Source organism: Spodoptera frugiperda, chromosome 29, assembly GCF_023101765.2.
Source record: "Spodoptera frugiperda isolate SF20-4 chromosome 29, AGI-APGP_CSIRO_Sfru_2.0, whole genome shotgun sequence".
NCBI lineage: Eukaryota > Metazoa > Arthropoda > Insecta > Lepidoptera > Noctuidae > Spodoptera > Spodoptera frugiperda.
In genome coordinates this window covers 13,564,513-13,589,039 of record NC_064240.1, presented here as the reverse complement: position 1 = coordinate 13,589,039, position 24,527 = coordinate 13,564,513, and the positions used below count along the sequence as shown (strand labels likewise).

At 44.8% G+C, this 24,527-nt stretch overlaps 1 protein-coding gene across 2 annotated transcripts in view; it reads left to right on the top strand.

The window, feature by feature from the left end:
- Window positions 1-24,527, top strand: part of LOC118268517 (EGFR adapter protein) — a 108,485-nt gene that overhangs the window by 26,920 nt on the left and 57,038 nt on the right. Inside the window, exons 1-2 of one of the 2 annotated variants that reach the window (XM_035583049.2) lie at window positions 1,844-2,117; window positions 21,108-21,188. In XM_035583049.2, coding sequence (XP_035438942.2) covers window positions 2,094-2,117; window positions 21,108-21,188 — 105 coding nt within the window. In that variant the 5' untranslated portion in view covers window positions 1,844-2,093. Of the gene's footprint in view, window positions 1-1,843; window positions 2,118-21,107; window positions 21,189-24,527 lie in introns of those variants that run through there. The other variant, XM_035583048.2, reaches the window with a different exon arrangement.

The window sequence follows — 24,527 nt, the reverse complement described above, 5'->3', positions numbered from 1 at the left end:
TACCAACAGCAAGTACCAATGTGATTTTTTCGAGTTGTAATATACTTCCTAAGATTATTTGCACACCACTGTCGAGCGGTGAAGGAAAACATCGTGAGGGAGCCTCGGCTTATACTTTCTAATTATAAGTTTGAAATCGCCAACCCACACTGAGCAGCGTGCTGATTAATGGTCAAATCTTCTCTATATAAGAAAAGACCTTTGGTCAGCAGTGGACATTTATAGGATGTTGATGATGATGAATTTCAGGAAATGTTTGTTACTTTCTGTGTATTTCATTGTGAACTCTGTTTCTCGTCACATGCGACAGTCTCAGGGCACCCGTGGGTTTATCTGAATTTCAAATCTGCCCCTACGAAAAAGGTTTAGTAAAATATAGGCGTTCGATTCTCAAGTAAAGTAACACAGCGGGTATCAAATCAACCGTATGATATGGTAACGTGCGAGCTGCGGCGAGGCGCGCGACCGCCGCCGCTCGACGTTCTCTGTTTACGCGCGTATTTACGAGCCGCGTCGTAAACTCGCGCCCAATTCACAGCCAAATCTTTATTCAAAGTGAACATAAAATGGCAACAAAAATACAACATCACAGTTTTATACGTTGTATCGAGACAATTACATTATAACGTCGCGTTGAAGCCAACACTGCTGCGGCCCGCGCGCTGGCCGCTGGTGCGAGCGGCGCCGCGTGGCAACTTAATGTGCATATTAGCGATAACTTACCATATTACGAGCACCTGTGCCGAACATAAAGACTCGTTTTAATTCCATTACCGCTTCAGTTTGATTTAGTCGCCTGCGCGCCCGATCACACGCGTCGCATTATGTGCAAATGATTTCTTGCTATATTTCTTGTAGTTATATTTGGATGGTTTTGATTCATTATGTGTTGATGTTGCTTATACAACTTTATGAACCAACAATAATGAAGAAGTGAAGAACGAAAGTGTGCGCGTCGCAAACTGAGGATTACATACATTTGAATGAAGAAGTTTGTTGTTTTATTAATTATACAAATACATACATAGAAAGTCCGATGATGTGATGGTGGGATGTGGCGATGTCTATTCCTTACAGTCCGCAGTTACAGACGATACTGCATAGAGATTGCATTTTAAGAATGTTTAGAGTACAGTAGCTCCGCAGTACACACGCAGGGTGTGGCAGTAGTGTTGGGCTGGTGACGACACAGGACTTGCACCGCGCGTTGTTAGAGCATCACGTTGGATAGAATGTGGTAGCGGCGGCGCGCGCCGATATTGCTCCCCGGCAGCCGCGCACAGAAGGACCGCGCGCGATGCCTCGAGTATGGCCACGAGAACATGACCATACCGTCGTCTTGTTTGCTTTAATTATTACTTACATTTCGGTTGGGTGGTTATATGCTTGTATTTGTTCAGCACAGTCTGATAAACTCTCCTCAATAATATAAGACCTGATCCACGTACGCAGTGTTTAAAGGTCCTTTCAGTGAGGATCTATGTTGAGGTTCGTTTCGATTAGTTTATATAACAACTAGCTTCTGCCTGCGGCTTCGCCCGCGTTCCCGTTGGATAAAATATCCTACCACAAAGGCAGCTCATATCCTGTCTGTATTCCAAATTATATCAACATCCGTTCAGTAGTTTCAGCGTGATTAACGAACAAACATTCAAAAAACAAATGTTCACGTTTATAATATTAAGTGTGATTACAATGAAACTGTTCCAGATGTTTTAAATGGTAATATTAAAGTTATGTTGATGGTGATGGTCGTTGGAGTAGGTTTTCTGTGCGGTGTTTGCGTGATGGTGGGAGGCAGCATATAATTGGGCGCGCGGCGCAGACGCCGGTCGGACCGGTCCTCGCGCCCGCGCCCCCCGCGCGCCCCCGCGCCCTCCCGGAGCGACCAGTTCTGCGAGGTAGTGGCACTCGCAAAAACTGCCACAGTCCCGCCGCAAGCCTCCGACCTATTTGTTTTGGTAATAACCAATAATCGCGGCCAGTCCAGCAACTCGCGAGTGTCACACAATGCCTGCGCTGCCGGAGCCGTGGTGTCGCGAGTGTCTAGTGTCGATTGTGTAGTGTCGGCGGGAGATGTCGCGTGCAACAACATGCTCGCCGTCCGCCATGCGAAGGTATACCACACCTACATATCACTGTCACCACCGCGCACCGCGTCTTATTATACCCACCGAATTAGTTGACTTTCACATACAAAGTCATATTGCAATAGTCGAATACTTCTTGAAATACACGATTAAATTGGTGTATGTACATTTCATGATAATAATGTGTTAACACACGTAAGTTAAGGAACGCCTTAAAATGTTTCAACCAGCCTGCCCCGGGGAACATCGCTCGGTTGTAGTGTACTTACCTGTACCTGTGTCGTGTTGTATTATGGTCTACTTACTGTAGTTGCGATAGTACACGCGCCTAGCTACGTCTTATACCATGATGTAGTGAATGCTCTCAAACACGTTACAGAAAATATAGACATATAACAATATGCGCGCCTCGAGGGGACGCCGCGGTATTTGAACCGCGTAACGCAATGTTTACACCGTGACTGTATCGAGCGTAGCTAGAGTTTGATAGATACCCAAACTAAGTTGTTGGCACGTCAGCAGACTGGTGGTAGCCGAGCCATCGTACTGTTGTCGTGGTGAGCGCCTGCTGGCAGGGTGCAGGGACCCTGCAGCTGCTAGGAAGGTAATCACGACACGATTATTACGAGTACGTCCCTCTCAAATGTACAAACTTTCTTCCGATGCTCACCAAGCTAGTAACGTGCTAGTCAAGTATAGGCTTAGACATCCCTGCTGTAGGTCTGTACGTACATGGAATTACTTCGCTTTCTGAATGAGTGGCGAAGTTTTTGTTCGTTGACGACGAGCGATGTAAAAGTGATCAGCAGATGGTAAACAAAAAGAACGCGCGCCGTCGCACAGAGAAAAACTTGCATAACTTATGCCGCGGCCAACAGACGGCGACACACTCGTTTTTACGTGTAGCTACATTTTATTCATATTTCAAACAGTTACAAGTACGACTGCGTAGGAGGTTCAGTTCCCGGCCTGGATAAACTAGATATCATAATGTAAACATTAATTTACGTTTAATTGGATATCTACGTGCACCTCTGGTTAGCTATTCCGGGAAGGAAAGCATGTGATTGAGAATAACATAACAACAATAGCATTCCTTCAAATAGTGAGTATCAAGGCTGTGACACCGACACTCGACGTTTGTTTAGGACGGAGACAGATTTAGCTTGATTTATGTAAGCAGGCGGCGGGCGCTGGCCGCTGGCTCGCCCGATACAACTTGTTGTTGCGTCTACTCGTGTTTGTGTTGTAAACATTTCCTAAAACAATATTGTATAGTAATCTAAATAGTTCTGGCCACGATAATATCTTTATAATTTGCCTCGTACCAGCCGAGAGAAAGTGTGACATCATAACTACCATCACGGATGGGTTGGTACTGTGTGAATGGAGGTGTACTTCGAGCCTCGTGTGCAGAGCCACTTGGCAGTTTGGAAGTGTAGCGTATCGCGTACCGCGCGCGTATTGTGTGTGCCGCTCTACTAGCGCACATTACCGCCGACTCCGACAGATCTGTGCCTCGGTGCCTTGTGCGCAGAAACGTACTGTTGAGAGGCTCTTATCTTCAGTGAAGAGGCCAAACTGATTGTTGACCCTTTAGAGGGCCTCCTTCAACCGCTCACAGCTTTATTGGTATGCGGCCGATACTTGGACGAGGAGTCATTAACCAGTGCGCTGACAGGACAAAGCGCATAAATACAGCGGGGGCGAGGGACGAGCGAGTGAATAGCAAGCCGGGTGAACGAACTGAACCAACTGAACGCACCGCTCGCCGTATCTGCACTTTAACAATTATCATTTTTGCATGCGCGACAATACATTGTACTCGTAATTACATTTCGGCATTATATGTGTAGAGTGTTTGTTGTACTTTACTTAGCGCCTCAAAACAACATGTTTTTCGTGAAAGACGCGCGTTGTTATGTAAGCGACTTATAAACACTGGGTAATATTTCATTGTGTCGGAACAGTGTTACTCGAGGCAATTTATAGTCATCATCGATTGTTCAGAAACTCGTTTTGTTTTGTAAATGATTCGCAGCTGAACCAAATATTGATTCCCATTACTTCCAGTTGAGGTCGTCCGAGTTCGTCTCGCAGCGCTGCGGAGTGATTAGATCGAGCATTGTGAGCATTGTGAGCAGTGTGAGCAGTGTGAGCAGTGTGAGCAGTGTGAGCAGTGTGAGCAGTGTGAGCAGTGTGAGCAGTGTGAGCAGTGTGAGCAGTGTGAGCAGTGTGAGCAGTGTGGCTCGCTGCTCGCAGTGCCGCCATTAGCAGCGACTGCGGTGACAGCCACGGGCCACGTCCACATTATAAACGTACAACATAATCGTACGGTCGTGTATCTCGAACTCGCCAATTTGTAGTATTTGAATAAAGTATTTATTATGTTTTTGGTACAGTGATTTAATGCAGTACTTTGTATATGCTACATTATCGCTGAGTGCCCGGGATCCGTCACCCATGTACTCGGAGTGCACTTCGCAGTCGGTAACAGTTACGCAGCACAGCTTCCGCATTTGGTTGTCACCGAAGCTTCGGTGCCGGCGATGCATGTGTGCATAATGATGCAGAGTAAGTGCGCATGCGTGGGATGCGCGCGCGACCGCGAAGGCCGTCCGACCGGTCACGGCGCGCGCTCTTTTGTTTTAAGGGTAACTGTTATTTTGTACTCGATGCACCAAACCCAGCGCACGCCGGGTACCTACCCATCCCATGGGGAACATATTCCTTTCGTGTAGTCTGGCTTGGCGTGGCGCGTGCAGTGCAATGGTTCGATCCAATACTCAGCGTTTATTCTTCCATACAAGCCACATGTTCTATGACGAGACAAAATATATTTTTAAAGAACGTCAGACTAATAGCTTGTTCGTAAAATAAAGTGTTTCCAGAGTCTTAATCATGTTTTAAATATTAAGTAAATAAAGATGAAACGTCGCCATGCTCTCGTCATGTTCCACTAAATGAGGTAGAAGGAGGGGGGGGGGGGCGACCCATGCTTCTGCTCATTACACAGCTCATTAGCTTCAATTATAGTCGTTTATCTTTCCATGCAGTATCAGTGATGTCGTACCAGCGACACTGATACACTGCTGTCCACTTGTCAAGCTGCAGCAGTACGTAGCTGCAGATAGTGAGCAAAGACAATTGATTGATACGCAATAGTTGAATGTTTCTGTAGAGGGCCACGCTACAGCGATAGATTGTGTCATTACAGTAAGTGCCGGCGACTCGGTGACGCCGGGCATAGTGACGTGATAAGCAGTGACGGAGGCGAGCTGCTGCTCTTTGTTCCCGTAATGCGCGTAATGAATCCACGAGTCGCAAGTGGAGCGCGATCGTATCAACAGGTTACAGTGAGCGCCCGCCTGTGACGTCACACCCTCCACATTCCTCGCGTTGCTTTGTGAAGTACCTCTGCCAGCAGCCGAGGGTTGAATGTTTAGTACCAAACTATTTCATGTCATTTAGTTACTTTATAACGGATCGCCGAAATCATCAATGTGCTGCTGTTTTGTTGCTGTCGATAAACCTTGGCGTGATCACAATCTCTTTTACTGAATGTTACTCAACGTTACAAAGAAGTAAACTCGGGGCTCACGAGGTTAGGGTCCGTCAGGTTCATCTCTTACCATCCCTTCATATACCACATTGCTGCTAGCAGTGGTGCACAAACTGTACATGAAGGTAGGTAGCATAGTACATATTTTTTCATAAAACCGTTCCTCAGATTAGGATTTTCTCCTGTGTCGTGCGTACGTTTACAAACAGACAAGTTCACATGCACATGACACCCAGACCCGAAACAACAATTTGTGGATCATACAAAGAGTTGCTCCGTGCGGGAATCGAACCCGCTACACGTTGCACGGCAGCCGGTTGCCCAGCCACCGTAACCGTGCAGTCAAAGTACATATAGTAGTAGGGAGGTTATTTTCCGAGTGGGAATGTTCTGTCGGGCGGCGGTGAGGCATTTAACTGTGCTGGCAGGGAGACGTATGGAAAGCGATAACTCTCGGGAACAAGCGAGTCGGCATAAATCATAGACTTCCATGAGAGTGCCGGCCTCACGCGCCCCCGTGCGCCCCGAGCGCCCCCGTGCGCCCCCGTGCGCCCTCCACTGGCGCCTGGGGTACGAGATAAAGGAATTTCGAGAGGGTTTGTGTAATCATAATTGCGTTAGTTATTTAGAAGCAAAGAAAGCTCATAAAACTGCTGGAATGTGATATTGTATATCACGGCTTTTGTGTTTCGGCGAACGATAACTAGTACTTGTCATTGAGGTGATGGATGCGTTGTGTAACTCATCAGTATTTGTTGCTACAGCACTGTCTGGCCTTGTCACTAGCTTTACTCTTGGTGTCTGCAGGAGACTGGCGATATATAACTTCCTTGAAATTTAATCGAGAGAGGTACGTCTTATGTAAGATTGCAAAGAAAGCAGGTACACAAAATAATGACGCAAGCAGCTTGCAGCTGATTTACGGCGGAGCTGGGTTTGGCAGCTTCATCATAAATGTGGCGGCTGCCAAACCGCGCGTCGATGTAATTTCATAAATCACAACATTAATTGTGTTGCATATCCGCGGCCGCTCGTAAACGCGCGTCGTACGGCGTGCGCGATAACACGCGCGGTTTTACGACGCGCGGCTTATTACTACCTGCGCTCTGATGATATTGTCTCCGCACAATCTCGATTGAGCTCTTGTTATGGTTTGTCCCGGATCTACGACAACAACGAGGCGCGGCTCCACATGCCAAATACTTACGATAAACATCGATAGACACACATATCAGTACACATACTAGTATGGTGGAAACGACTGGTTTAGTTACAATGGGACCAAAGGATCGGTTTTCACCGTACAGTGTCGCAGTTGTATCTTACAACATATTTACCAGTATAATGGTTTCAGATTATGGATGTAACTATGAAGTCCTTCTTGATGTTAGGAATCGATCGGTTTATTTAGTTTTTGCGTTTAGCAGATGAATAGGTCGGTAGAGTATTTGTGCCATATCCACGTTGAATAAGTTCGCAGCTCCACGTCGCGGAGGCGCGCGGTGCGGTGGAGGAGGTAATTTTTGTAACTGGCTCGGAGCTGATGGTGTCACCGCCACGCGCGCACTATCTACTATGTACTACATCCGCACAATGTATTACATCGCGATACTTGCAGATATTGTTGCGGAGCCTGTGCTGGGAGTGCTGGGACGTCTACTACTGAAACATTTGTTCCCTGTCTCTGAGCAGCTGCACACACACACAGCTTGTTATTGTGTCAATAACAACGTATGTGTGCACCACAACTTGATTTCAGGGGAGAAGGCTTCCTTGAATACACAGACGAACTGGCATTTTGTAGCTACTGGTAGTACCTAGTACATATAAGACACGCAGCAACAATATATCCTTCAACTTTCGATTATGCTGTCAGTTGGTTTCGATACAAAACCAGATACCTCTCGTATTTATACAATAAGAATGGAAGCAGATCGGTGTCCAATTGTACATAAAAATTGTAGCATTTGTCAAATTAAACGAGGACCGCGTGGAAGTTGGAATAAATCAGGTTTCAGCATGTTTTTGCACAATTTGCAAGTCAATGGGGAACCATTCGCGTCTGTGGGCTGATACCGCGGCGGAGTGGTCGCGCCTGCTTGATGGACTGTTATGACCATTTTTATTGTTACCCCAATGATAGCGCGGTACAAACGTGTTGCATAATAAAACAATGTTAATGTGAGCACTCGCAGCGCTCTGCCCCGTGTGGTACAACAAGCACCGAGGAACGGGAGCCAACTAGTAACAGGTAGAAAGTATCTAGATGAAAGTACTCGGCGCTGTATACTGCCGCGTCAATCACAAAGATCTATTCGTAGTTCATTATGAGATGATACAATTACACACAGTCAGCGCATACACAAAAATGTTCTTGTGTGTGTGTGTATGTTTGTGTGTGTGTGAATCACTTTGCAACTAAAATCCCTTTGACCGGTGGTTGAACTTTGACCTTTGCTTGTAACCTTCAGCGGACGCTAAAATAGAATATGTTATCTGATCTTATAATCTAATATAATCTAATATCGATTTGTGGAACAACGCGCAACGTGGGAGAAACAATATACTTTGTGTGCAAACTATCAGGAAGAACTTATTTCAGGAAAATATTCTCTAACAAATGATTAACGTCGTGTGTTCGATGACGTCACTGGTACTGTGTACTTATATGAGTGTTCCCACACAGCAGGCAGGTCACACTAACTCTTCCTTGCCAAGCGATCGTAAACAACCGAACACAATGGCCACACGGAGGAACAGATTACACTAACACATACAAACTTCATACATTGAAATCTTATTAAATTTACAAGCGAAATATATCTGAAGGAGCCGAGGCCAACACAAAGTAACACAAAGTACGGGACGTCGCGCGGTATCTGTAACATTACATCGCCTCCTGTAGTCGACAACATTACACGTCTTGTGTTGTGATATCATCATCATCATCAGCCTATAGCAGTCCACTGCTGGACATAGGCCTCCCCAATTGTTCGCCACTTTGCTCTATCACTAGCGACTCGCATCCAGCTCCTGCCAGCCATCCTGCGCAGATCGTCACTCCACCTCGCCTGGGGGCGTCCTACACTACGTTTACCGAGACGCGGTCTCCACTCCAGGACTCGCTTACCCCAACGGTTGTCGGTCCTGCGGCTAATATGGCCGGCCCACTGCCACTTCAGCTTGCTGATCCGGTGGGCTATGTCGATCACCTTGGTTCTCTGCCGAATCACTTCGTTTCGAATGCGATTTCGGAGAGAGACACCGAGCATAGCCCTTTCCATAGCCCGCTGAGCGACTTTGAGTTTGTGGACCAGTCTAGCCGTAAGTGTCCACGTTTCGGCACCGTATGTCATTACGGGTAGGACGCACTGGTTAAAGACTTTCGTCTTTAGGCACTGTGGGATTGACGATGAGAAGACTCGACGGAGTTTTCCGAAAGCTGCCCAACCCAACTGAATTCTCCTATTCACCTCATCCTCAAAGTTGTTTCTACCTAACTGCAACGTTTGCCCGAGGTAGACATATTTCTGAACAACTTCGAGGACGGCTCCGTGGATCGCAATCGGTTCCGGTAGAACATGTTCATTGAACATGACCTTGGTTTTGTCCAAGTTCATCCGTAGGCCGATGCGTGCAGAGGAGTCAGCCAGGTCGTTCAGCATCCCTTGTAGGTCCTGCAGCGTTTCTGCCATTATGACGATATCATCTGCGAATCGCAAGTGAGAGATGTGTTCGCCATTGATATTGATGCCACGTCCTTTCCAGTGCAGCGTCTTGAACATATCCTCCATTGCATTAGTGAACAGTTTCGGGGATATGACGTCCCCTTGTCTCACTCCTCGATGCAATGGTATGAGACGTGTTTGCTGATTCTGTACTTGGACGGACATAGTGGCGGCTTCGTAAAGACATCTCATCACTTGGATGTATCGCCAATCAACCTGGCATCGCTGCAAGGACTCCAGGACAGACCAGATTTCTATCGAGTCAAAGGCCTTCTCATAGTCCACAAATGCTAGGCACAGGGGCTGATTATACTCTTCGGTTTTCTGTATAATCTGCCGCACTGTGTGGATGTGGTCTATGGTGCCGTATCCGCTCCGAAATCCAGCCTGTTCGGGTGGTTGGAATTCGTCGAGTCTTCGCGCAAGACGGTTCGTGATCACTCTTGAGAACAGCTTATAGACGTGGCTTAGAAGCGAAATGGGTCGATAGTTCTTCAGAAGGCTTTTGTCCCCTTTCTTGAAGAACAAGACGACCACACTTCTGCTCCACGCCTCTGGAGTTCTCCCTTCAAATAGGACAGCGTTAAAAAGCTTTTGGAGCTCCCTCAGTACGGGTTTGCCTCCAGCCTTTAGCAACTCTGTGGTAACGCCGTCCTCTCCAGGGGCTTTTCCATTTTTAAGCTGCCCAAGAGCAATCTCGACTTCGCCAATGCTGACTTCTGGCAGGTCTTCAGTGAAATGGCGCGTTAATGTAGCTCTAGAGTCCTCATTTTCGGGATCAGGGCGAGATGCATGCGAAGCGTATAACCGGCTATAGAAGTCCTCTATTTCCGAAAGAACCGCCGGCTTAGAGGCAACAACTTCTCCAGTTGCTGTGGTCAGTTTCGTCAGGTGGCTTCTGCCGAGAGATTGTACGAACACCTTAGACCCCCGATTCTGCTCGATGGCTTTTTCAATAGAAGCGGTATTAGAGCACCGGAGGTCGTGCCGCACGCGTTTGTTGATCTCCCGGTTCAGTGCTCGTTTTCCTGACGAAGTGACGGGTGGGTTTTCACGTCGTTTCCTCATCAGCCCCAGGGTCTCCTCGGAAAGTTTAGACTTCCTGCCCTTACGTCGCATGTTACAGAATCTCGTACCTTCGTCCCTGAGGACTCGAACTACATTTTCTAGGTTCTGGTTAACGTCCGTTGTGGTTTCCAAGGCAGCAAATCGGTTTTCCAGATTAAGCTGGAACGTTTCAGATCCAGTGATGGTTTGGAGCATAGTAGGTCGGAGCCTGGACTTCATCAAACGGACACGTTCGGCTTTAAAGTCGATATTCAGAGTGCCTCGGACAAGTCTGTGATCACTGCCGGTGTTAAACCTGTTGATCACGGAGACATCTCTGAATATGTATCGCCTGTCCGCTATGATGAAGTCGATCTCATTTTTTGTCATAGTGTCGGGGCTCCGCCAGGTCCACTTCCTTTGGGGCTGTTGTGATATACAGCGAGTTATTAAAAACAATATTACTGCACTTCCCGTCTACACGATCGATCCCCGCGCATGGAGCCGTCGGCAGCCATCGTTGACAATGTACAAAACACACCGAGCGCCTCCTCGAGAAGCTTCACACATCTTGACAAATAAGCTTAACAGAATAGTTCTCGCGGGACCCGACCAAGAGGGAGGTGGCGGAGACTATGTCGCATTTCCTTCAGATAGGTTAAGCCAGTTCGCTAATTGATATACTTTGACGTCTTGTATAGAACACGCATGTACAGAGGTTGTAGATTGACATGCTGAGGATTCATTGTTATTGTATTACATTGGGGATTACACTCCAGCTTATCTAACGTGTCCAGTGTATACGGCCACCATAAACAGCGCAACAAGTCGGCCGCGGCGCTGCGTGCCAACACTTCTTTGTGTGGGAGGTTGTACTCGTATTCTCGGGAGTCCGTAATTATGTAAGGAAACGACAATGAAATGTAAGTGTAGTGTATAACATGTTCGTTTATAGGCACGCGGTCACATTACGCGATGGAACCACAACGGCGAGCAGCGGTCATCGTCACGCGGAGGTATCGCGTACAAAGCCATGTCATGTGTGATTGTCGATTGCACGAGTCATTGCCGATACGAAAGCTTCCGACCGTACACCCTCCTGCAATAACTATCGCCTTTATACGGCCGATACAGGTCCAGACAGTTGCTGTTACTTTTAATAGCTTACTGGAATGTACGATTATATCGTCCGCTTTATTTTGTGTAACATCGATTCGTTGTTACACACACATGCAATGCTCTCACAGAGAAGTGTGAGTTAAACAGTAAAAGAAGGTTAGGGTAGTGACTTCGGTGATTAGTGTTGTAGTTGAGGTAAATGTTTGTACGTACAATATTATTGTGGACTGCCGGAGCTGGGCCCGGCGTGGAATTAATTGGGGCACGCTCGGGACGCTGCCGTGTACGGGGCACTTCAACTGCTGACCCGGTCATTACACGCGGCTCCTTTACATGATAAGCTGGAGAACGCTCGCTGTACCTGTGTACCTGTAGGTGTATGTAAGTGTAAGTTTTAATAACAACATAAAAGTACTTATCACTCCAAACATTAGTTCGTACATCAATAAAATTAATTTTATATCACACTCAACCCCTCATTGAAGTCCCAGTGAATGAAGTCTACCTCCTTGAATATTACTTTAGTGAAATTTATGAAAGTTGCATGTTTTTTGCTCGTTGGCGGAGTTCGCTCGGAGTGGAATTAAAAGATGAGTCCTGTTAGTGTGTCGAGAGCTCGAGAGGCTCGTGGCACTCACTGGCTCGCCGCTCGCTGCTCGCTACTGCTGCCGACTTCTTTGATTAAAACTTATGCAAATCGTAGGAGCGACTCAAGTGGCTTCGGCAACTTACCAAACGATAGTTGCGGAGCCGAACAAGTGACGAGCGACTCACGACTACTCACTTGGATACTTATTTGTCGTCAATTGATGTTTGTTTTGTTATGTCCACACTTCCGCGTGCCTCTACATCATCTCCTATACTACAAGTTATCATTTATTCACAAACGAAGACATCCTCAACATCGGCATACAGTACAGCAACAGTAAGGCACCGGGGGAGCGGAGCATCCAATCCATCAAACTATAAATGAGTTATTGCTTTATCACAAGCAAATCCATTAGGATTTACGAGCAGTAAATAAAGGTAATATCTATCCGCCCCCATCTAACACGACAGAGCCAATTACAGTGCTCCGCTTGTATTACTGGCGATGTTTAAACGCGGATCGCTTAAATGAGATCGTTAAACCGTAATAATTACAGTCGTACAACGTGAGGGCCGCGCCGCGAGTATACAGCACCGCGCGGCGCTCCACTCGCGTTACGTGTAATGTCTCCTGCTCACAGTAACTGCTAATGTAGTGCCGCCGCACTTCATTATCCCGCCAGGTGTGTCTGTGTTCCTGTATCGCACATCTAGGAGCGAGGGTTTGTGCGTGATCGCTGTATTACACACATTACTTTAACTGAGCTTTCATTTAATTTAAGGTACTCAGTGCGTACCAAACGACACGAAGGACACGTGTGACGCCACGTACCACAATCAAACAATATCTTGTATGAAGTAGAAAGGCTCCCTAGTTCGCGTGGCCACCAGCCCGCTACTCGCGCGGTTGGCGCACGCTTCCTCTGGCGCTAATGACTTGAGGTCGGCGTGCTGGCGGCAGTGCGCTGCTTGTGCTAACTATTTGTGCGGATTTTAATTAAGTTTGCGCGGTTTGAGTGACATCCCCGTGCCCCCGCGCCCCCACGCCCCGCGCCCCGCGCCTTCGCGTCTTAGCCCGCACGCACACTATGCGATAATATTTTGTAAGAACTAGTAAGAAGTCAATATTGAACATGATCGAAGTATATTTTGTCGAAAGTTACGTAGTACCACTACAGATAAGCTGAATTGTCTCCGCCGTTGTCGCCGGTCGCACAGTCTCCAGCAGGGCGGTGGGGGCGAGCGCGGGGAAGCAATGATTCAATACGACTCACAATTTAGTTTTAGTTTGAAATATAACCAGAGTTTGTTGATATGACGAATTTAATTATACTTTACACAAACGTGGTTGTGAATAATTCCGTCGCGCGCCCCGGCCGACTACATGTAATAGTAATATCATAACTAATTAATTTAAGCGGTGAGCGTTGCATCATACATATTATATTATTTGCTGTTAATTAAACTATTTCCCTGTGTAGTGGCGCGGTGTAGCGGCAGCGCTCGACTATCGCTGACATGTCAATCGTTTGTGAATTAATTGTCAGTCGTGTGTTTTGATTTCTCTTTATTTACACCAAACGCATTAATTAAACTTGTCGATCGTTATAACATTAAATAAGTGTTGCGTGTAAAATAACACATCCACTGAAGTTCGTGTAAAACGAATAGGTTTAGTATTTAATTGTTAGTTTGTCAACAGACGAAAGTTTAGATACGTTGAGTACAGCGGCGTGATGTGTTAGTGTGAGTCGGTAATCAGTGAGCGACTACCGACTAACTCAGTTTGAGAAGTAGTGCTGGCCGCCGGCCTGTGGCGGGCGGTACGCGGGCGGTACAGGCGGGCGGTACAGGCGGGCGGTACACGCGGACACAACTACAACACACAACGCTATGATTGAGTTAAACGACTCGAACTTTATCATCCACTTTGTACCTCTCACCTGGAAAAGTGACTGGGAACTTTGTCACACTAACTTTATAGAAACACAATTAATACTAATGTAGTAATTTATTGAACATTCTATAGTGAGCTGATAAATTCATCCTGCAGTCAGCTGTGTGTTGAATTTCAGTGGTTGGGACAACTTGACAACCGATTAACCATTCTTAAAATTACTTGTAACTAGATGTAACTCCTCTAGCGTTGTGGGTGTCCATAGGTAACGTTGATTGCTTACCATCAGATGATCCGTCTGCTCGTTAGTCGACCTGTTCTACCAATTGAAATAAATAATATTGTAGATTTGTAAAGTGTTACCTCGCAACACGTGCTAGTATCAGTGTCTACGTCAGCTCCTCACGAAATATATTCCGCACAGTGTAACGAGATGCTATGAGATTCATATTCATAAAGTTGTTGACTTGCATACAACTGTGCTTGTCTTGTACAATACCATGTATACCTACTGTACTGTACTGTAGTGTACTGTACGTTTGTATAACAAGCTCATTGTACAAACCCTGTAACACATAAAAACAAAAAGGTTTTGTAACACGAAAATAAAGCGGCTCCGTTGAATATCTCTACGACAGTTGTTGTGCTGTTTAGGTATATATGTATATGTATATATGTACCTACATCCTAACTCTACATTTACATAGATATCAACATATTTTCTCTCTCAAAGCGATCATTTCAATAAATTATTATTAAACTCAATGTACAGTTTGTGTCGCGACTCATAAAGTAGGTACCTAATTGCTAATAATGCAATAAACACATTGATGATATGAATTGCAGTCAATGGAAATAATTGTTGTTAATTATATACTATTTATCAGTCCCAATCGGTTAGTGTTCCACCCAGGCTCGGTACATACTACACGATGCCCGGAGTGGCGCACGGCGGGCACTCGGGCACTGCTTCCGACGGCAGATAGATCGGCCGCGCTGTTGGTTTAGGTCTCGCCAAACTTATTGCGTATCGATAGCTCGATAGTTCGATAGTTCGATACGCTACAGCTGTGGCTCTGCACACCCCGCCTAACAACTGTGTCGAGGTCGTTTACCAAATTGTCAAAAATGCACTTGTGCCGCAGAAAATAAAGAGCAATATCGTCTGGCAGGAGCGTAGCAACGTGGACCAACTTGCAGCCATTTATTGTCCGTCGCGCGTGGATAGTTTGATTCATATCTCGTGATATTGTCTTATCTCCATCGTTAATCTCGTGTGCGCCAGTCTCAGTCAGTCTCCTTGTGTCGTGGCTTTCACGTGTCTCCTTCAAGGTGGCCACACTCACACACTCACACACTCACACACCGCGTTGTTGGTGATCGTAGCTATTGGCAAATGGTTCATGAAAGTACGTGCACTTATAACACTTTAAATTACAAAAAAATGCAGATGTTATTACGGCCGAGGCAGCTCCTGTGCATGATTCAGCGAATTGGTAATAATAATTGTTCGGCCTCATTATACAGTAATCCGATGATAAGTTTAAAGGAGTGGGGGGGGGGATGTCAATAACTTGAATAATGTTGTTGTTTGTTGTCCCTAAATAGAGTAAATTGAATGAAGCGGGAGAGCGCGGGCGATCCAGTTAGCCACGTGTAACGACATTACATGACAACATTAACCCGCGGCAGATGAGCTCAGTGCCTCAGTGTTGTGCTCATTATATTATCGCGGCAAAGTGCTTACACTCGGTGCTGTCAACTGAATCATAACACAGTCATGCAAACATTATCGAGGACACGTGGGCAAGGTTTAAATAACATCATCGCGGTATGAATCGATCGGGAGTGTTAATTTTAATCTGTTGTATTCGAGTCCCTCATCCCAGCATCTGTGTGAGTGGTACAGAGGTTGCTGCTCCGCGTTCTATTTGCAGACGATCGGGTTCACGTATATTTAGTACTACCTCCGTAATGGAAGCATTTTTAATTTCTCTTGATGTATATGTCGCGGTGTAGCTGTGTGTGTCTGTGTGCGTGTGCCGTCTGACCGCTCCGTATTGTACAGTTAATACTTTTGTTCACAATCAGTCGCTGACACAAATGTCAGCCGCAGTTTAAATAGGGCCGCGGGACCTTAAATAAAGGTTTGTTATAATTTCTCGTTCATAAAGAGAACCGTCGCTTTGAAGATCACACAGAATGTTCTCTTGTTAAATTGATTCCACCTCGTGTAATATTTAATGACGATAACAAGGAAAATGTTGTTCCCATGTATCACACAATGTATGTAACGTAATAACCAACCTGCTCACAAAGCGATCTATACCTATTTATTAGCTGTTGTGTAACGATACAACCTCAATTACTTTTTGTTCTTTGTTACGGTCCAAATGAGTAGTTTAACACAAGTGTCGAATATTCCTCTACCACCTTATTTCGATAAGGACTACCAGTGCCGACTCCCGACACATCAGCTCATACCTTACCAGACTTATCAAAGTTGCGGTAGACCAGATTATAACTACACTACGTGGTCGAATCACTGTCTTATACTAGACATACATACTCGTACATAGCTTATTATTAATCTCAGCGGGTTATTCGCCAATGTTCCAGTCGTCTGTTAGGGGTAGCGATAGTACATCACAGGTTTATTAGCCGCAGTACGCGATAGGTACTCGCGATATGATCAGCTCGCGTATACGATGTTTGATGACGTCACGTCGTGTCGTCGTCGCGCTAATTACCGCCGGATTACCCGCTCCGCTCCGCTCCACGCCGCGCCGCGCGGTTTTATGGCGCCGCTCAATGGACCGTAAACTGGATCCTATCGGATGTATCGATAATACGCTTACTATGGCTAATTGTGTTTATTGCTGCCATACTCTTCTAAGATTAACGCTAATTAGTGTAAAGCGTGTTGTATACGCGATCTCCGGCGACGTTATTAAACATTGCATTTATAGACTAGTGAGTAGTTACCTCCAATATTGGAAACTATCGCTCCGTGCTATTTACTTCTATCGTAATGTGTAACTGTGGTGTGTTGTGTGGGTACACGTCTGTTTTGTTTGTCTGTGGTTAATATTGGTGACAAGACGAGCGATGTGGTCGAAATACGTACATACATATATGTCACGAGTACATATAATATGTTGATAGTACCTATACTAGGCTTAAACACATCTTTAGAGATGTGCAACCATCTGAACTCAACGCTCGTCGTGATGTCTGCTGCTACACTAGACTATTCTAGTAGTGGTCCGCACATCGTGACAGCGGCCGCACGATTACTTATTCAGCTGATTGTGGCGACCCTGGCTAACGGACAAATACACTCCTACGCATTTGTATATGAAGTAGTTAGCAGACGAGCCTGGACTGATGACAGCATGCACCTGCAGAGTACAAGCGGCGCCGCGCGGCTCGCAGTGGCTGCAGTGTGCGCCGAGCTGAACTAAATCTTAACAAACACTCGCGACATCTCCTCGCACTGTCCGCCTAACTACTTGCCGTCAAACTTGCTCTAGCGCCGGCCGCCCCCCTCCCCCCACTCGCGCTTGCCAGAGTTGCTCACAACTTTATGAATTCCTAATCTTAATGTGTTGTTTATGTAAAATCCTCGTCGCATTGAAGCTCGCCAGATATTGCTGAACTCTGCAACTTTGCTATATTGCTCGGTACAAGTATTGGGTCGAAGCTAGCAGTGACACTAGACACTAGACCCGCTCGGCGTGTCGCGCGTCTCACCGTGACGCGGTTGTCGAAGTTCGTGGAGGCGCTCCATTACGGCCGCGGAGTGACGGCGACGGCCGCACAATTAAGATTATCTAAATTACGTTTAACTTCAACTGCTGGATGTAACAAAGTTTACATTGAGTTTTATAATAATGCTCGTGGCCTCGCGGACTGGAATAATCGTTACTTTTATTATAATAGGTACTTGGAGAATAACCTAAATATACAGATACGTACGTGAGTTAGCGAACAAACGTCAAGGACCTTTCCTCCTTCGATACACTATTTACTTCGTACTTAACATTATTGTATATTCATTTCAACATTAGAAAGCATTGTGCGGATGTCACAGTATATATAGTTTGCCTTTGCTAATGATGGTTGCATGTTGAATATTATCCGTTCATCGCCTATTAACAGCTGTTGTTTATGTTATAAGGTACCTTTTTAATCACTTGTGAAGGGATAATATAAAGCAATAAGTACTTTTTCATCCTTAAACAAGCAACCGGTAATATTGACATGTTAGGGTATCAGAGTGTAATAAAGTATGGATTGACATCGAGACAGTTATTCCCCAATATTCCCGAGTGCTGTGCGGATGCCAAGGTAATAAGATTACAGGTTGTGTGTGTCGCGCGATAATTGCCGACGGCGAGCCAAATGTGGCAGTTATGTCAGCGCGTGCTATGCGGGCACCGGGACTGTATCGGATTGACTTCGCATTACATCTGTATCACACACAAAGTGTTCACGGCGCCACATGCATGCACGTTACCGACTGTACGAATAATATTTGCCTTAAAACTAGAGTTACAATCAGAATCATTAAACTTTTCCCCAAACATAGTAACTGTAACCAAGTTTTTATTTACGACTCTGTTATGATAGCGCGCGTGTTTACCGCTGCACTAGCATTGCACAAACTTTGCTATGTACAAGTATATAACGATAAACGTGACCAGCAATAGTAGGAATAGTTGTAAGTACAGGGAGGCGCCATCTAGTGGTGTTTCCCGGTAACAGACGGGGTCGTAGTACTCGTAGTAGACGGAGCGCGTTGTAAGCTGAACATTTTTCAGCACACTCGCTCGTTTCTTACAGGCTCCATAGATGGCTCTGCTAGTACTGATCTCCTATATAAGTTTTCATATTTTCTTCAATCTCTGTGATACTCCAAGTACAGTATGACACACACATGTACACACTATTACTATATGTATACGCAGAAAGACATATTATAAAAATAAACATTAAAGTATAGTTTCAAATTATAAGTTTGTAATCGCCAAGTTTCCTTGAGCAAGCGTGGTTACTAATGCTCACGCCATCTACGTGTGAGGGCATTGGTCAGCAGTGGGCGCTTGTAGGCTGCTGTTGTTGATGATGGTGGTGATGAGATGTTGAACAACAAAACATAACGAAATCAAAGTTGAGATCGCACAAATTATAGATATTTGAGAATAGATACAAAATTTTACATTTTTCCTCAATGCGTTACTCCAAAACCCTGATTACTATTGACAGCTTCATCTACTGACTTCTACGGCATAATTACCTTGATGATAAAATTATAACATATTACATTAAATCTGCATGAGAACATGACGTTTGGTGATGACCAAACATCGCAAGATGTAACATTGTCGTTGTAACACAGACATTACGCGCCATATTGGCAGCATGTTGCCGACAAACTTGTTAAAATGTGATTACGTTTCAATCTCGGCCTCACATTGTGTTGTCGCTAGGACCGCGAGCGACAGTCGCTGGTGACAACCTGTGCGCCGCTGTTGTGGCGCGTCTTCAGGGAAATTATACCGGCCTCACGTGTGACACGATGACGCCACGGACACGTAACGACTTCGCAGGTTTCCTCGTTGTGGGAATTTCATACCTCACGTGTGAAGGTCAAACATTAAAACTAAACAAACGTATTCCTCATTCTTGCTTCATTGTAATAGCGCTGAAGATTAAATGTTATGCACGGTGCACTGCAGCAGGTACTGAGTAACGTGATCTACGTGATGACGTCACAAAGCTCACCACACGACCACCGCGCGGCGTGCGGCGGGCGGCGGCTGCGGTCAGCTTTACAGCACTGCTTAGGTTTTAGGCTGTTTTCAGTTACATAAGTACATATCTATTACGAGGACTTAAGTATTTATTTGAAGAATTGTCGACCAAGAATAAATGTGGGAATAACTTTTACCTATAAGTTCAGATAGTGAATTCAGTCCGTAAGTTCGACTACAACTGAGTTGGAAAATACAACGTTGAAACGTTGCTATTTTTGTTTGATAACAGCACGCATGGTGGCGTCATGCGCTTACCCATGGTATACAACTACCCGCCAACATAAACGTTAGGATTAATATATGTACACGAGTGTGGGTGCACGAGTATCGCTGGGCTTACTTCCATCCGCGCCGACAGCCGGCTCCGTCTTAGACATATTAATTAAACTGAGTCGCGGCTGATCGCGCCGCGTCTCGCGTCGGCTCGCGAGCTGTGTGATTAAGTCGGAGTGACGGCGACACTCGTATGTAATCGCGGTACGATTCCCGACCCACTGAGCTAACTGGTTATGATGTCAGACGTTTGTACTTGTTTTATATTTATTGTATTGATTACATTGTTGCTGCATCACCAGGGTAATTGTACATTAGATGTTACAAGTGAGCATAATAGGTGCTGGTTGGTTACATTAAGTAAATATAATTCAGTATGTAATACTAATTATACACACATAAACACAAACGTAATGTAACGGAAAAGAAAGATTTTATTTTAAGTACGAGCTTAAAATGATTTCGATCGGGATGATTTACATAATGATCGCCGTTTAACATCGTATGGGCCGCGCTACGAATGTGTTCGGTGCTACATAGTACATACTTGCGTACTAGCAGCGCTGCCCGCGGGCGGCGGCACGTCGGTAATGTGATGTATGTGACGCGGCGCGGGGCTGCGCCCACTTATCGCGAGCTGGGCTCATTACACGCCGCTCATTGCCCGCTCATTATACATTCAACGCGAATTTAACTCTATCAGGAACCGACATCTGGACACGGTGTGCCTGTCAATTACCGAAACACGTTGCGTATCAACTCGGTACATCGATTCTGAAATATTTTTATTAATATGCGCTATACCATCGTTTGTCGGCTGTAATTCAAAAGTTATTTTACGTTATCTTTCATAGAGATTTATTCGTAACTAGATGATGTGTGTGTTAAGTTACTCAGAATTTTACTTCATTTTGAGGCCGGTTTGGTTTATTGTGCTAAATGTAACGTATTGTTAGTTTATTTATTTGATTCTGTTTGTTCCAGTACCTGGGTTCGTTCCCGGTGGCCGGCGGCGAGCCGGCGGCGCGCGGCGACCAGGTCTCCGCGCATTTACAACTCATGAAGGTAAGTCTCACAAACACAAAATATATCATATCTACAATTAATTTACAAAAGTTTAAATCAACGTCAGAAATCCCTTACTATTTCTAGATACAAACATAGTGGATGTTCTGAGACTTACTATGTACATCAAAGGATGATATAGTTATAACTAGTTGCGAGCAGACGGCTAGTGAGTATGCCTGCCTATTCTGCCAATCGCATATAACGCTAGGTTCCAGTAATATGCAAGAATCGTGTCAGTAGCTATAGAACCTACTGCGCTCGCATTAAGCGCTTCAGTAGTGGAGTGACGAGTGACACGAGTGACGTCACAGGGACGCGCTGACCTCGATGTCGCGCCCTCTTACCCCGCTTAGTTTAGTTCTCACTACTGATGGGTGGTGCAAGCCCTGCAGTCTGCAGTGAAACAAGTCGCAACAACTTCCGAATACAACATTATACTTTACTACTGAAGATAATAGTCTAACAACTTGTATGAATCCGCTCTCTGTATATTTTGTTTATTCAGTATAATGTTCAACCAAACTGTATTGAACATGATTTTGTGTTTAACTCGTAGTTTGTCGGGTCACAGATATAGGCGAGACACAATGTATTTTCCTTTCTAAATCAAGAAGTTAAAGCAACAAAACTAGTAATGAGTTAAGGAATCACTTAAATTCACTGAATTACTCGAGAGAACTGTTCTTAGTCTCGAGGTAGTTTAGTATATAAAAATATGTTTTAGTTTTATTTTATTTTATTTTATTTTATTCATTTTAAGAAGGCTTACAGACTAATAACAGAATAGGTAACAAAAATATATAATTAAGTTGCTAATGACAAGCCTCCACAGATATATATAATATTTACGATTAACTAAAGTGTTACTATTAACTAAAGATTAACGAAAAACATTTTTTTTTTTTTTGTATATATATTTAATTTTACATTGCTACATGTGTATTTGAGCACCACCAGCCAGTGCCTCGTTCGCAAAAAATGATTTGGCTAAAAGTTTTCTTGCTACTTTCGTCTTAGTGCAAAATAAGTCAATGTCATGCTCACGGGATAATTCATTAAAGCAACGAGCGTTTTTGTGTATCTACTGCCCTACCTTACCTCTGCAGTCGGCAGGTGTCGCGCTACAGAGCCTCTCGAGTCGTTGATTGTCTGAGTGCAACGGAACGTATGTCTTTCATACACAAGTACTATATCTGTATCATACATTCACAAACATCACATCGTCTTTTACTGGCGCGACAATAGTTTTGTTAAAACTTCCAAAGTGACGCTGTGTACGTTTGTTTCGTTACTTAGTGCGAAGTGTGTGACCCTTGCGTTCAGTGCAGCTGACCCCGTGACCCGGCAGGTACATGCACGTCGCTGGCACTGCCCCACATTCGCGGGCAAACAGTGGCGGGCGGCGACTGGCGATCCATTCACAGGTTCGGGGGCAGGCACTGTTTACTCACTTTGACAGTTTCATATTTATTGTTAGACATAAGCTAACGTGGAAAGAGTATAAATGTGGATCTTTGTAGCAAAATGTTCTAAAAATATTGCATTGCCTGCAATGCTCTGTAAAAACACCGATCACTTTGTAATAAAGATGACAAATGTTTAAAACGAAGTGGTTTGCAGCTCAGCAGGTGTTAGTAGCGGTCCGTATGTATAGTTTTGCTAGCGCAGGCTCGTAGCTCGCTACGTTGCTACGAGCTACGTTGCTACGTTGCTACGTCGCTACGCGCTCGGTTAACGATGATGTCGTAGCGGTCCTAGTTGTAACTACACGTGGTTGCCGTGTAGCTGCTTTACTTGAATGAAATAATAATGCCTAAGTAATATGTTTTTTAATACAGACAGCCATGTCCTCGAAGAACATTAATTATTATTCGTACATTATAATATTTGCTCGTGTTTTTACTAAGATATTAATATGCATAATAGGTTTTCGTAAACTAAGGAGGTATCATTTTAGTTCATGAGAGCGTTTTGCTTATTAAACGCCTGCCAGCCCCGATAGCACACAGCCGCCTCATTATACCAGCATTACAGCCCCGATGTTGCTTTACCATAAAGAAGAGAATTTCAGCAATACAGCACGAACGTTCGCTACCCGCTGTACTAATTTGAGATAAGAATCAAATTGAATGGAAAAGTAAATTAATGAGGGTACGTTATGGTTGAATTAATAAACCACGATCGACCTTTCTCGACAAAACGCTGGCTGAGTCATTCCGTACACGAGCAGATAATAATATATTCTTGTTATCGAGTGCAACATACGCTGTAACAAATGACAGTAAACATAACTACAGGTAGTGCTGTAGTATATTAATTATTGTGTACGTTGCATATTTGTAAATAATAAGCATGAACTCTTAATGAATACTGGCTCACCAATACTTAGAGAAAACTAAGAAGAAACTTACTGAGAGATATGATCACCAGACACACACGATGTCTGCAGTGTATATCTTGCTCAGTTTATTTATATTATGATGTCACAGTATCGGCGCCCTGGACGTGGCCCACGTAGGCAGCACTCGTATCGTTTTGACGCAGGTTTAGCTCCCGGCGCCCGACATTGGAGCGGGAAATTTATTCATTGCCTCATACTGCCACACGATACACGTATGTACCACAAACTGCCACACCACGATACTATGTATCGCAGGCGGCCACGAGATTTACTTTTCAACGTATTAGACAACTATCAACTCCTAGATTGTAGTAAATAGCTAACTTCTGCCCGCGACATCTTATGCGCAATCTCGTTACCGTTTCTGGGAAAACCTTGGATAAAAGTATCCTTTGTCCGTCTCCTGGTTCTAAACTACCTTTGAACTAATTGTCAGCTAAATCGATTTAAGTTATAAATAGTGTAAATAATAATACTTTTATACAAATTAATAGATTTTATTTCCATTCCGTCCAAAATACCTGTTAATTTTGAATCTATTGTGTGGTGCTAATATCGTATCTCGATATTCGTTATTGATGATTAATTTCAAAGCCGTTCCAAAGCCGTACAGAACATGCATGGTTAGGAGACAGGCTGGACAAATTGGCGACACCGCGCCGCATGCTAAGCAAAGATATACGACATACAACGGCGACCTTGCCAGATGGCAGCACTGCCGATGCCAGAGGGGATGGTTGTAGATATACTTCTATGTTGATCCATTGAGAATGAACAGAATATCAATGAAGTTACGTCACAAAATCAGGAGAAAATATACAAGTTGTTTCCCAACCCAACGTACACTACACACAAACATTGCAATTTATATTTCTGCGAGTACATGTGAAGAGGCTGGCCCCCCGAGGTGTAAGTATCATCAACCAAGGGACAGG